The sequence below is a fragment of the Branchiostoma floridae genome, chromosome 2 (genome assembly GCF_000003815.2).
Source record: "Branchiostoma floridae strain S238N-H82 chromosome 2, Bfl_VNyyK, whole genome shotgun sequence".
Taxonomy (NCBI): domain Eukaryota; kingdom Metazoa; phylum Chordata; class Leptocardii; order Amphioxiformes; family Branchiostomatidae; genus Branchiostoma; species Branchiostoma floridae.
Window position 1 is genome coordinate 11720826 of NC_049980.1, and position 13735 is coordinate 11734560.

General features: G+C 39.0%; 2 protein-coding genes across 2 annotated transcripts in view; both read right to left on the minus strand.

The window, feature by feature from the left end:
• Nucleotides 1-398, minus strand: part of LOC118409668 — a 23487-nt gene extending 23089 nt beyond the window's left edge. Inside the window, exon 1 of the mRNA XM_035810850.1 lies at nt 255-398. The gene's annotated coding sequence lies outside the window, so the exon portion shown is untranslated. The remainder of the gene's footprint in view (nt 1-254) is intronic.
• A 2378-nt stretch (nt 399-2776) lies between these two features.
• Nucleotides 2777-11748, minus strand: LOC118410004 (L-gulonolactone oxidase-like). The gene is made up of 12 exons (XM_035811449.1): nt 11636-11748; nt 10156-10257; nt 9429-9554; nt 8465-8562; nt 7997-8087; nt 7436-7621; nt 5892-5999; nt 5390-5466; nt 4736-4885; nt 3962-4126; nt 3624-3714; nt 2777-3214 (listed from the first exon to the last, which is right to left on the minus strand). The coding sequence occupies exons 1-12, from the start codon at nt 11657-11659 to the stop codon at nt 3044-3046; spliced, it is 1389 nt and encodes a 462-aa protein (XP_035667342.1). The 5' UTR covers nt 11660-11748; the 3' UTR covers nt 2777-3043.
• Between the last annotated feature and the right edge of the window lie 1987 nt (nt 11749-13735).

Here is a 13735-nt window from a genome sequence, read left to right on the forward strand (position 1 = left end):
CTCTATGGCGTAACTCTGTATGCCACCGAGGCCTACGGATATGAAACTCTGCCGCTTTGTCGGCATCAGGGTCATGCCTCCTCGTAATTTAGAGCTCTCAGACTCGTCGTCCGATTGATTTTCGCCTAATGTGAGTATAAAGAACTACGATACCGCCCCCCCCCCCCCGCTCCCCAATCGTGGCACTCAGTTCTCGTTAACTTCACAACCTAAATCAAGAGTTATCGAGCAAAATTTAAATACTCAAGAAACTTACCTCATATAAATTTTTGTTAAGCGGCGTGTGGTTTCTTCGTCTTTGATAAAATGCAAATCTAGGACGCCACAGGTTGCCAAGCAAGATCTGTTGTCAGCCCGTCCTCCATATTGGACGAGTACACTATGGATGGAGGGGACTTACAGGCCACATCATGTAAATATAATGGGTGACATCAAATCTAATGCAATAGCCAATATAGAGAGTTCGCGGTATTAGTACTAAGTACTACTCACTCTGGAAGCCTGATGTCACGGATTTCAGTTTTTGAATTGCTACCAAGAGACCTTTCCAATGATACCATGGTTTGCCTATTTCAAACGCTTTTCAAAAATGCTCCTTTTAGGTCGCGGTTTACAGGGACTTAACTTTAAACACTCATAACTCGACAACAACGAACGCAATCTGAAAACGGATTTAAGTTTTTGAATTACTACCAAGACACCTTTCCAATGATACCATGGTTTGCCTATTTCAAACGCTTTTCAAAAATGCCCCTTTTAGGTCGCGGTTACAGGGACTTAAATCTAAACACTCATAACTCGCAAACAACGAAAGTAATCTGAAAGCGGATTTCAGTTTTTGAATTGCTACCAAGACACCTTTACCATGGTTTGCCTTTTTCAAACGCTTTTCAAAAATGCTTAATTTAGGTCGCGGTTACAGGGACTTAACTTTAAACACTCATAACTCGACAACAACGAACGCAATCTGAAAACGGATTTCAGTTTTTGAATTGCTACCGAGAGACATTTCCAATGATACCATGGTTTGCCTATTTCAAACGCTTTTCAAAAATGCCCCTTTTAGGTCGCGGTTACACTGGGACTTAACTTTAAGCACTCATAACTCGCCAACAACGAACGCAATCTGAAAACAGATATCAGTTTTTGAATCGCTACTAAAAGGCCTTTCAGATGATACCATGGTTTGCCTATTTCAAACGCTTTTCAAAAATGCTCATTTTCGGTCGCGGTTACAGGGACTTAACTTTAAACACTCCTAACTCGCCAACAACGAACGCAACCTGAAAACGGATTTCAGTTTTTGAATTGTTACCAAGAGACTTTTCCAATGATACCATGGTTTGCCTATTTCAAACGCTTTTCAAAAATGCTCATTTTCGGTCGCGGTTACAGGGACTTAACTTTAAACACTCATAACTCGCCAACAACAAACGCAATCTGAAAACAGATTTCAGTTTTTGAATCGCTACTAAAAGGCCTTTCAGATGATACCATGGTTTGCCTATTTCGAAACCTTGTCAAAAATGCTAATTTTCGGTCGCGGTTAACGTTACAGGGACTTTTTAAACACTCATAACTCGCCAACAACGAACGCAATCTGAAAACGGACTTCAGTTTTTGAATTGCTATCAAAGACTTTTCCAATGATACCATGGTTTGCCTATTTCAAACGCTTTTCATTTTAAATGAGGGCGGGTGCGCAAATTCTTATTAGTTTGTTCCGAAGAATGTTTAGAATTGCTATGTTTAATTCGAGAGAAGTTACAGTGGTCAGAGATTGCAGGGTGAATCTGAAATCTGTACCCAAACTCTTGTAAGTCCCGCATGGAAGTTTTCTTCCAGGTCATTTGCTGCCCTCCTCTCTTTCGTATTTCTTAAATTACCACTACCAGATTTACCTGGTACATGTGGTGGTACATATATCATCATTGGTAAGTCCTAATTTTCGCATACTGCAATGCTCATAAGAAGAAGAATAAACCACGCTGGACGTCACACTTTTATCTGATTTATATTGAGAAGTTTGTAGCTTACTATTCCACACAATAATTTTTAAATATTCAGTATCTTTTACATAACTTAGGTAACTTGGTCTATGTGAAATAGATAAATTCAATACAGCCATTGGCTGCCAGGAGGCAAGTATTGTGCAATGATTAGGAATTTGACATAAACCATTTATAGATATCAAGTCATCAGGAAGTAGTGTTGGAAACTTAACATTGTGTGATATGGATACAGTCCTTGAGAAAATACCTACTAGTATGTCCATAATGTAAAATCAAAAAGTATTTGTACTAAGGACTTTTTATCCAATGTTAGTTCTGAAGGAATGATTTAAAGTAACATGTTATGTGAAAATCATATGCAAAAGTACAAGCATGCCATACACTGCCATCATCCAAACCTAAAATCTACCATTATTTTCATCATTCACAAAAACCATTACCAGTAGAATCGTTGACTCTACCGGTAGAGATCCTGAAGGAAGTTTCTGTCAACATTAAACGATATTTGTTTAACAAATAACCAATTTAACATTACCATTTTGACTTATTAGTAATGTCACCCATGAAACTACATGTAGATAAATAGTTTTCTGCCCTAGTAAAAAAGAAATAACTGCATGTACTGACTATGATGCTTATCGTACACACGGATTTTCATTCAGTTTTGGCACAAAATAACATGACATGTACATTGTATACTACACTGACATTCACTGTACAATGTGAATATTGTGCATGTTATTCAAGACCTCTATATGTCTTGCTTTTTATTAGTTAATTCAAACATCCTCTTTGTAAAAGAGTGTTTGGTAAAACCAAGGAGGAAAACTTACCAACAGCCAAGAATGTTATAACGTCCTTGCTACAGCCTAGCATAAGTAAAAGCAAACATGTTGTACATGTAGGTGTGCACTACTACAACCAAGACATTTAGTGCCACACACTCTAATCATAAAACGGAAAGCATTTTGGCAGCCTAATATAATAGTATTACTCCATGCAAAAGACAGTCCATGTCCTATGGTGTTTTGCTATAGATGACTTTTCATATCAAACTTCATTTGCGGGGTCATGCCAAGGATGTGGCGCTCAAGGTAGGGGTTCAGGAACATGCCTTGTGGGTCTAGCTGCTTTCGAACTGTACAGAACTTGGAAAACATTGGGTACAGCTTCTGGAACTGATCGGGGGTCACCTTGTGAGCCTGGAAGTAAAGAATTGAATATCAAATTTGAAACAGTTACATCATACTTAGATCTAAACGAAAAGTTCCATATAAACCTTCACTTTGAGGACTGATATCTACTAGTACAAATATCACAGAAATGTTACAAGTTTTAGCCTTAGAACACTTGAACACTGCTTGACATGTAACGCTAGTTCACCTTTATCCGTGGGGTAACCTATATCCGTTATTTTCAAAAGCAGGGTATTTAGGGCTATCATGCTAACAAAATGTCAGTTCAAACTGCTATATTTTGAAAATATTACAGTATGAAACAACCGTTCGTCGACTTGATATGCCTGAATACCCTGTTATTAAACGGATAAAGGTCACCCCGCGGATAAAAGTAAACTAGCGTTAACGTCACATGAACACAAAAACAACCAACCTTTGCCCAATGAGGTTTCCCTCCAACCTTATGCATGACACTCTCATACATGTCCCACCAAGCATCCTTTGGTGCATCCTTTCCATAAGGTCTGCAACATCATACAATGTACATGTACATTGGACGTCAGTCATTTCAGTGAGCTTACAAAGTCTAACCTACAGAAAATTACAATACAAGACACCCTATAGTGTGTGCAGCTTGCTCAATCTATACTACATTATGACAACTGGCAAAACTATAACTCTTCATATCTGTCAATCTATTCTGACAAAGAATCTATTTAAGGCAGTCTTTGTATTGTAATATCAATCTTTGCTGTAGTGAAGTAATCATACCTGTAAGAAATGATGTTGATGTAACAGTTGTCCTGTTGGTAGCAGGGGCTAAGGTAGATGTCATCTGATTGGACAAACCGAACCTCCACTGGGAAGTGAACCTTGTGTTCTGGGTGTGACTTGACCCACTCTTGTAAAGTTAGCAGCACGTTTGCAGTTTCACTCCTACACAGACATAACAACATTTGGTACATAAGCCATGAAGATTGGAAAAACATACAATATGTGCCTACCATATTATAAATACTCTAACTTGCAATGGAATCTTACATCATTTTCCATTACAAACGTCATGCAAAAAAAACATACATGTATCTATCGAGGTCTGCAAGGCTGAGTTCTCATACACATGTATGGAAACCACAACACAAGCTGATAAAGGGGGGTGGGGGGCAAAACCTACACCATTTTGTCCTGACATCGAAAGCTATCTGCCACCAAAAATAGGACCATAGTGTAAACAAAAATAGGAGCTGCTGCTACATGTCCAAGAAAAGACACTATAATCAACCTGCACCTATCCACTGACCAAGTATCCTAACAATCTATCCATAGATTCTAGAGTTATGGTTGCCGAATGTATGCAAAAACCCACAAATATGCAGGGACAAAAAAAATGCCCCAAAACAATACCTCCATTCACTGAGTATAAATACCGAGGACTGTAAAGGTAAACAACAGTTACAGACTCACTTATCACAGTTACAGACTCACTTATCCGTGCAACCAGCACACCCGGATGATGATGACATATCACAAGCATCAGAACCATACCTGGGAAAAGACCATTCTGTCACATACTGCTTGAAGAGACACTCAAAGTTGAACACTTTGTCACTGCGGTCCACCTGTTCTGAGGGTACAGCATAGTAAAGCTTGTAGTAAAACTTGTTGATACAGGGCAGAAGGGCTGGACAAAATGTACTGGAGAAAACAGTAAACAAGGTAAGTCATGTGCATCAAAGTGGGTACTACATGACACAATAAGGTATCCAGCATACAAGAAATCATTCCATAACTATGCTTGGTGGACCAAGTACAGGCCTCCGTTGCTATCAGCTAATTGTGAGACATAAAGTCATAGTTAAGATGAAGAAAAAAAGCCAATAACACACGCTTGATATAATTTTTAGATGGTGTCTGCTTGAGTTGGCCAAATAATAATCATGCTTATGACACATTTTTCTCTCTACGTTATAGCGAAGTATCAATGGCAAGGTGTTAATGGCATTGCTAAGGTGTTAATGGTGTTAGATCACTGTTAACACCACAGGACAGGTCATTAAGCCTTGATTAAAAGACTTGAAGATGAAATTACACTGTTTTGAAAGCATAAAATAGATGAATATTTTGTGAAATATTGTTGGGAGAGAAAGCATACTAGTATATACATGTATATCTAAAAGTGTACAAAATTCAGTTTCTTACCTCATCCAGAGAAGAAACTCCAGAACATAGTAGCCTACAAAGTAATCCCAAAACCAGCTGGGATTGGTCTGCACTGGCTGCAATGTGCATAGAAAAATGTCAATGTAACATACTTCAACAAATAAACAAATTGCTATAATTATAACAGACAACCATGTGTATAAAGGTCTTCAATGATATTAACCAGCAATACAATTACTTTCAGTTCAGCAATGGTATTTCATTTTTTATCACTCCTACCCATATAAAGTCTTTACCTTTTCTTTTCACAATAATCATATACATCCAAAGAGACCACTCAGGGACATTTAGAATGCTCAATGTCAATGGGGAGAACTGTTTAAGGGACTGCTATGAAGGGGTCACGTTGACCAGGTGGTCCTTAGGTACAGATTTGACTGTAGAATTTCTAGAACTAATCTCAGGATTATGTACTGACCAGTGGTACATACATGTATGCATGTCAAACTTAACATAGATATGATGCAAAAAAAGATTGTACCTTTTTTGTCCTGTTGGAAAGAAATGCCACCACTCCATCTGTGTAAGGATACCACATGAACTTAAAATGTTCATTCTCATCCAGGTGCTTGTCTAAATTACTCAGAATCTGCAAAAAAAATTACAAAACAATTAGAACATTATGTAGCAAATGAAAAATGATAAACTCTTGACCACTACGCATTCTCGCATCACAGTTTAACAGCACATTAACGCTAGTTCACCTTTATCTGAAGGTAACCTATATCTCTTGTTTTCACAAAACAGTATATTTAGGGATGTCAAGTAAATGGATGGTGTTTTCAAACTGCAAAATATTGACAACATCCACTATCCATTGACTTGATATCCTTGAATACCCTGTTTCCTAAACAATGGATACAGGTTACCCTGCGGGTAAAGGTGGAATAGCGTTATATGCAAGCACAGACAGACTATCTTCACCTCTGTGTGCAGACTTTTTGTCAACAGCTGACAAGCTTGTCTGATGGTGACATGCCATTGATCGGACTGATCAGACCTGATTACATGGGGTTCAAATGCAACCCATGGAACATAAGGAAGATCATTGTGTTAGAGAAATTACAACACTATTGTGGGAGGTGGCTTGGCATGCACTATAATCGCTGCCTTTATGCAAGGAGGTTTTGTCTGATAAACCTTACCTTACACAAGGACTGGCCCTTTGTGTAATCACGGTCACACCTAAGTAAGCAGGACATTGACTCTTAACCAAGTCTCTACTTAGGACAATTATGCTTTTTACCCGGTATGTATTATACCTGCATGAAATACTTAGAGCTTTTGAAGATTATTTGTTAGATCCATGAAGGAGGTCATTGACCTTAAACAGGAATGTTCTGTCTGTGCTTGTGTGTCAGCATCGTTAACTAAAATATCCTTTTGATGGATTTGTTTCAAATTCGGCACGTTGGTAGTTATTGAGGTCCCAATAATACATGGAGTTTTGGGGTAATGTAGTGCTTAGTATTTTCAGGTTATGCAAAACTATACAACTATCTTGAAAGTACATGTAGTGAGCCAATTGGCTACTATCCAAGCAGATTTTAGGCCACTGTATTGGTTTTTGCCTGGTATTATAATAAATAACTACCTGGACAAAAATGGAAACAGCTTTTAAGGAAATCGTTTTGCACAACATAGTTGAACAGCACATCATCTGCGATCATTATAGAAAGACTATCTTTACCTCTGTGTACAGAGGTTTTGTTTTCGGAGTGTCGGTAGTTGTTAGAGTGGATGGTGTCTTCATCAGACATAACAGGCACGCTGGGGTCCTTAGACACTGTCAGGAAGTTCAAAGGTCCCAAAAAAGTCCAAGAATACATAATCCCCTTTTCTGACTTCAATATTGTGTTATATGTAAGTCTGTTGCCTTATGAATATGAAAGCAAGTGGGTAAAATGGATTAGACAGAATTAGGGAGAAATTCAACATATTGGATACAACGACAAAAAGACAATACATGTAACTGAAAATACACATGTATTTCATGGAGGTACGAGATGTTTGATGTCTTGTTACCTTGTCAAGTGAGCAGCTGAACTGGACCTGATGTAGATTGAAGGCAGGCTCACACTGGATCTTGACTGTGAGAATGATCCCCAGGGAGCCCAGGCCCACCAGCGCTGTGAGGAACACCTCTTTGTTCTCCTCACGAGACAACCTCAGCACTTCACCTGACGCTGTCATCATTGTCATCTCTAAAACCTACATACAATATGGGACAGTTGTCATCTAACTTAAGACATATCCTACAGAAGTATCAGCACAAAAATCATTACAACATCTGAACAATCAACCAACTACCTTTAAGTAACGTTCAGCCATTGCTCAAAGATTACACTCACAAATTTCAGAGGTCATATGTGATCATGAAACAAAGAGGTTGGTTCAACCTAAGGAGAGATGCAAATTTCAATCCAACAATTGGCAGAATATTGTCCAACACAAAAAGCTAAGAGAGCATAAAATAAAGAGCACCAATTGTTTATGAGTACAAATGAGCATAGTTCCTTTCCCACTACACATTACAAAATGTATTTTACATTATATATCTAGAATTTTTTTAAAGCAATGACTTACCTTTGTGGCAAAGATGCCAAATGTCTTGCCTGTACCGTGGGTTCCAGTGGAGATAACCCCTGCAGCAGAGATCTCCGACACTGCCCCCTGACTACAGGATGGAAGAGTACATTTTTATATTACGTTTCAGTCCTGTGACAAAACTCAAATAGTAGTTAATAAAATTGAAAATAAAACAAAAAAAGAAGACAACAAAATATATGGTCATGTCAGAGCGGGCAACATCACCACTATAGATATACTACAAGGGTCCATCAACGGTAGGAGGAGGTGGGGCGATGACATTCGAGAATGGATGGGCAAGCCACTGGCTGAGCCAGAGACAGGAAGGAGTGGAGGAGGCTGATACAGGATGCTACCATAGTCCCTGACCCTCAGGCATGAATATGGAAGTAAGTAAAGGTAGCATTCATTAAACTATCGCTTTCACTAAACAGAACGTGTTACATGGCTTTTGTGAGTCCTTACTTGGAGAGGGCCATGTTGTATTTTGGCAACACTTCCTCATTCAACTCCTTGAGCAGGATTCCGGACTGGACTGTCACTACACAGTTCTCCTTATCAACCTACAGGTTATATGGGACAGACATGGAAACTGGTTAGCAGGAGGACATAGGTGAAACAATGGTTTGTGTTGATGAACAGAACTCTTCCAAGGCTGTTACATAGAAGTACTGGCAACCATTCCAACCTTACTCTAGGTATGTTAATTATGCTGCAACTACCTCAAGCACACAAAACATCCTTCACAGGTGGTGCTTCAACACACCTTAACAGAACAAATTCTTTATAGTGATCTTATCATGTATAAGTATTGTCATGTTGATTAGAATGTTAGGGCACACTGTCTGGCATAGCACAAAATACATTCACAAAATCATTTCACAGCATTTGCCACTTTCAATATGGAGCATGAAGGGCAGTATAAACGCATTCCTCATCCAAGTATGTTCTTTAGATGGCTGTTAAAAATTCATTCATAAAAGCCCGACCACTCTATGGTAACTAGCAATAGAGTGCCTAGACTTCGGATGCTTGTTATCTTAAAGCAAATCAAGCGTTTTCAGCTTAAAATCCCTTTAAATCAGTTTAAAATTCAGGCAGGTATTTTCTGACTCAGCAAAAAGGTGTAGGAAAAATGGACCAACAATGTCAAGGACTCACAGGGACTGACTAAAGGTCAAAATGAATGTCAAGCGTTGTAAACGTGTGTACACACTTCATGTCCAACTTACCTGTAGCATCAATACTAATGTTACACATGGGTACCACGTTAGCTACTGCATGATAATTGCAGTGCTGCTTGGCAACGGGATACTTCTGTGTTTTTTATTAGTTTAACTCACAAAACCTCACATGTGTAGTTGGTTTAATTCTATAAATTAAAAAGTCTGCTGAAATACAGAGGACTAAATGTGGACTTGACACTTACCTCCAACACCTGTTTGAACTTGGCCAGACTGATCATGTAGTCTGTGGTACAGGCTATGTCTGAGGGGGAGTGTCCAAACCCACACACCTTCACATGCTTGCTGTCACGTTTGGCTTTGTCCAGGATCTTGGATTACAAAGAAAGTATTGAAAGAAAATCATTATTGATCTAGGATATCAGTCAAGCTAGACTAATTTCTAGGGGAGCCAAAATTTAGGCTCTAATATACTACTATATACGAGCCTGACTTTTCAGAGGCTTAAATGTGATGTGTCTTTATACCAGTTCTAATCGCAGTCTGTTTCTTGTAAGACTGATATGCTATCAGGATAAAGAACAGTACAACATTATCGTCTAACGTTGTGGGCGACGATTCCTTTAGACATGCAAAGAATAGTCACAGACCGCCTGCTGAAAGGCCACACGACCAGGTCCAAGGTGGCCGCGCGATGATTCAAAGAAAACCACTGTATGACTATTTTGATCCTCTTTAGACAGCCTGAACATACCGACACCAGAGACGACTCTTGGGCAACATTTACACAGCAACTGTTGGCTGTCTAAAGTGGGTATTAGGCAGGGCTTTATTTCTTGAATTAAGAAACAAAGGCATGATGAAAAATGATATGGAAGTTGAAGGCAGGCACAAATGATGTACAGTGTAACTATCTCTAACTACAACAATGCTCAGACCATGGATAGTTGCTTATTCTTCACACGTCCTGACCTGTCTTATTTCCTCTGTTGTAGTGGGCTCGAAGAACAGCTCTGGCTCGCAGGAGAATGTCTTGGCCCAGTTGGTAAATGTTCTTCCTGTCTGCCCTGTCATCTAGAAATGACAAGAAAGACTTGTGTTATCATCAACATTTTTTTTACTAATTCCTGTTACTGATACTGGTAAAATTGTACTTCGGATTGTACTTCACCGGTGTAACGGGATACACTATGATGATGATGATGTTAATGACTTAATGAGTGGGGGATCTTAGTGACAACCAGCAGTAAATTTACGAGGACTGGCAAAACTTCACACAATAAATTCAGGTGGGCAAGCAATCATCTGACGTATATACACTATGCTAGATAGATTTGGGTATTTCAAATTAGCAAAAAACATGAGTAATGACAAAGTATTAAAAAAAGTATCATTTAGCAGTTTGCTAATTTTGTGTTGAATAAATCATGCAAATTAATTCAAAGTCAAAATCTATATGCCACTCAAATGTCAAGACCATATCATGTCTGGAACAAAGAAATACAAATGTACATTTGAAAAAATGCTATGGTATTAATTTTCTCATTATCATGCAAATGTATTTTTAAATTTTAAATCTTATTTTGTGTAACATACCTACATACCAAAATTCATGAAAATTCATTATTCCTTTCTTTAGTGACAGAGGTAACTCTTGTTTGGAAATGTTAAACAAAAAAAACCTGCAATTCCAAAACTAGCCGCTAGGGTGCCCAAACTTATGTCACTCCTTCCAAAACAAAAGAGCTATCTTAGCCTATCTAGTATTACCACCCAGAAGTTGTGATCATAACGTTAGCTTGATAGGCACCGCTAGTGAACATTTAATCAAATTATGTACCCTCATGCACCTTACCTGGTATTACCTTGGTATTACTAACTACTATTAAAGGACGAAACAAGCAATTGTATCAAATTACGCTTGTACAAAAAATACTTGATAGTTAGGCCTTTTTAAGATATCTATTTTTATTCGGTTTTAGTTCTGCTGTGTCATGCACACACACAAGCTTTACATAATCACGCTCCATGGCAAACAATGGCAAACGCCGTGTGCATGCTTGTGCTTGTATAATGAGTTGACCATTTTATATAATACAAGACAATTGGCCACGTGACACCAATAAGATTTTGGTGGCTTCTATCTTTACATATAACATCATCAGCAAAACTAGAAATCATCATGATGTCGTATAAGTAACTAGCCTTTCAAAACACAAAGTATTTCCAAAAATCCCCGTAAAATATTCTTATGTCACGGTTTGCCGTCGACCTCGGCCTCGCCGGGACACACAACGTCTGCGATCGGTTCAAACATGCGGAAGAGACGATCCTATCCCTAATAGAGTTATGCTGGCAGAGACATGGAAGTTAGAAGACTCTATCAGCCTTGTTTAGAAGAGGCTACCTGTTCTTACACGTGTGTAACGCGGTCAAATCTAACGCTACTCACCACAACCGGCGCATCTCCCGCCATGATGGCACTTGAATCAGCGTGTATGGAAGGGGGCGTGGCAACATCACAGCTGACCCGGTTACCTGATACGCCATTGGTCGAACTGGTCTGACCTGATTACATGGGTTCAAATGTAACCAATGGAATATAAGCATGAATGAAAGATTGATGATCATTGTATAAGAATTGTTTTAGGCCATGTTGATTTAATTACTGGGATAACATCCCATTGGAACCCAAAACAGACGCGAGCGTGCAAAATCTAAGTGGTCGGGAACAAATGAATAAACACACAGAGTGAAAGTACCTATAGGAAAGGGGCACACACACGTGACATGTACAGCAGAACGTGAGTTTTACTAATGAGTACCTCATTTAGGCACAATAAATGCAGAAACTTCATTCTTCTTTTGTGGTCAATGTTAGAGATTCCCATTGGAGATATAGGTGACCCATATGTTGCTTTAGAAAAGGTGAAGGCAATGAAGTAGGTCTTTTGTCTAATGAGGATCTCATTCGTATAATCAATACTTGTTTCAATCTCCTTGTGCTATTTCTCTTACAGAAAGGTGCATATACAAACAGTGTTACACTAAAAGGGTACCTCATTTGCATTGTCAATGCAGGAACTTCGAATTCATATTTCGTTTGGTTTGTGGTCAACGGTAATTATTTCCTATTGGAGATGTAGCTAGCTTTGAAACATGCGAAAATGATGGAATGTGCGTGGTTATGATGACATAGGTAATGCACGAGCTAATAATATTTTTTCTGGTAAATGGTGGGGACTTCATATTGGAGGGGAATGAATGTTACATCTCCTCTAAAACGTTGCCTTTCTAGTTTGTTCAATCTTCCTGACCACTTAGATTTCATGGCGAACACAACTTTTTCGGGGGATAAACTCTTTTTATTTGCACGCTCTGTCAAACGCTCTCACCAGTATGGGGCTCCCGTGATCTCCAAGCAGATCCTACGGTAGTATATTAAAGATAGAACTACCATTGCTAAACTAAGAATCAGTTGCCACCGACTGCGAATTCATCAGGAAGGCACAACCGCACTCCTCTAGAACAAAGAGTCTGCCAATTTTGTACCTCAAACATGGTAGAAGATGAAATGCACTTCACTGTTGATTGCGATATGTATGCGAATGATAGAAATGCTCTATTTAGTTATATAGAAAGTAGATTCCCTCATTTTAGACACATGAGTAGCACTGACAAGTTTATATTTCTCATGCGTTTTGACAAACCGACAATAGCGAAACCCATACAGTCCTACATTTTCACTATTACCAAGAAGCAAGAAGAAGCCGAACTTTTGTGTTAGACTAGATTTGTGACACTTTTATATGTATATATCCTGACTTGTTGTATGTATATATCCTGACTTGTTGTGACCTGTACTTAGCTCGGTTGGGCAAAATTGTACAATAAAGGTCTTCATTCATTCATTAAAAGCTGGCAGTGGAGTAAAGCCGGCTTAGGATTGTGTTTGGCTACCGGGGCCCTCTTGGCTGTTTACACTCCTTGGTCAGTTTAGTACTATCTTATACCATCGTAGGATCTGCTTGGAGATTAGGGCTCCCGTAGCATTTCATCCACATCAACATGGGCCTTATGCATACCTCTACCGAAGTGGCACTGGGGACCCCTAGCGGTTAAATGAATAATTGCAAATCGACAGTCGCGTGAACTTGACAATACGTAGTGTCGTAGTCATTATCATAGCCTGGGATTCTAGCAGAATGTGAGACAGCTGTCCCTGGCTGAAGCCCTCGCAATGAAAGTTTAATACGTGGTTTGGGCTTTTTTTGTAGTATTTATTATACAAAGATAATAGAGGTCACTTTTGAGCCATACAACAGAAGCTATAAGCTAAGGTCTCGTTCATGTATTGTAAAGAGTGTAATCTCCAAGCTTAGGATAGTATCAAAAGCTGCCCATTTGACTCCCTTTGGCCGGCTATACTCCTTGGCAAGCTTTGATACTATCTTATGGCACCGTAGGATCTGCTTGGAGACTAAAGAGTGCACACAAAAGAGTCCGGTCAACAAAATGATAGGGGGGGAGGGGTGTTGAGCTGCCATCATAA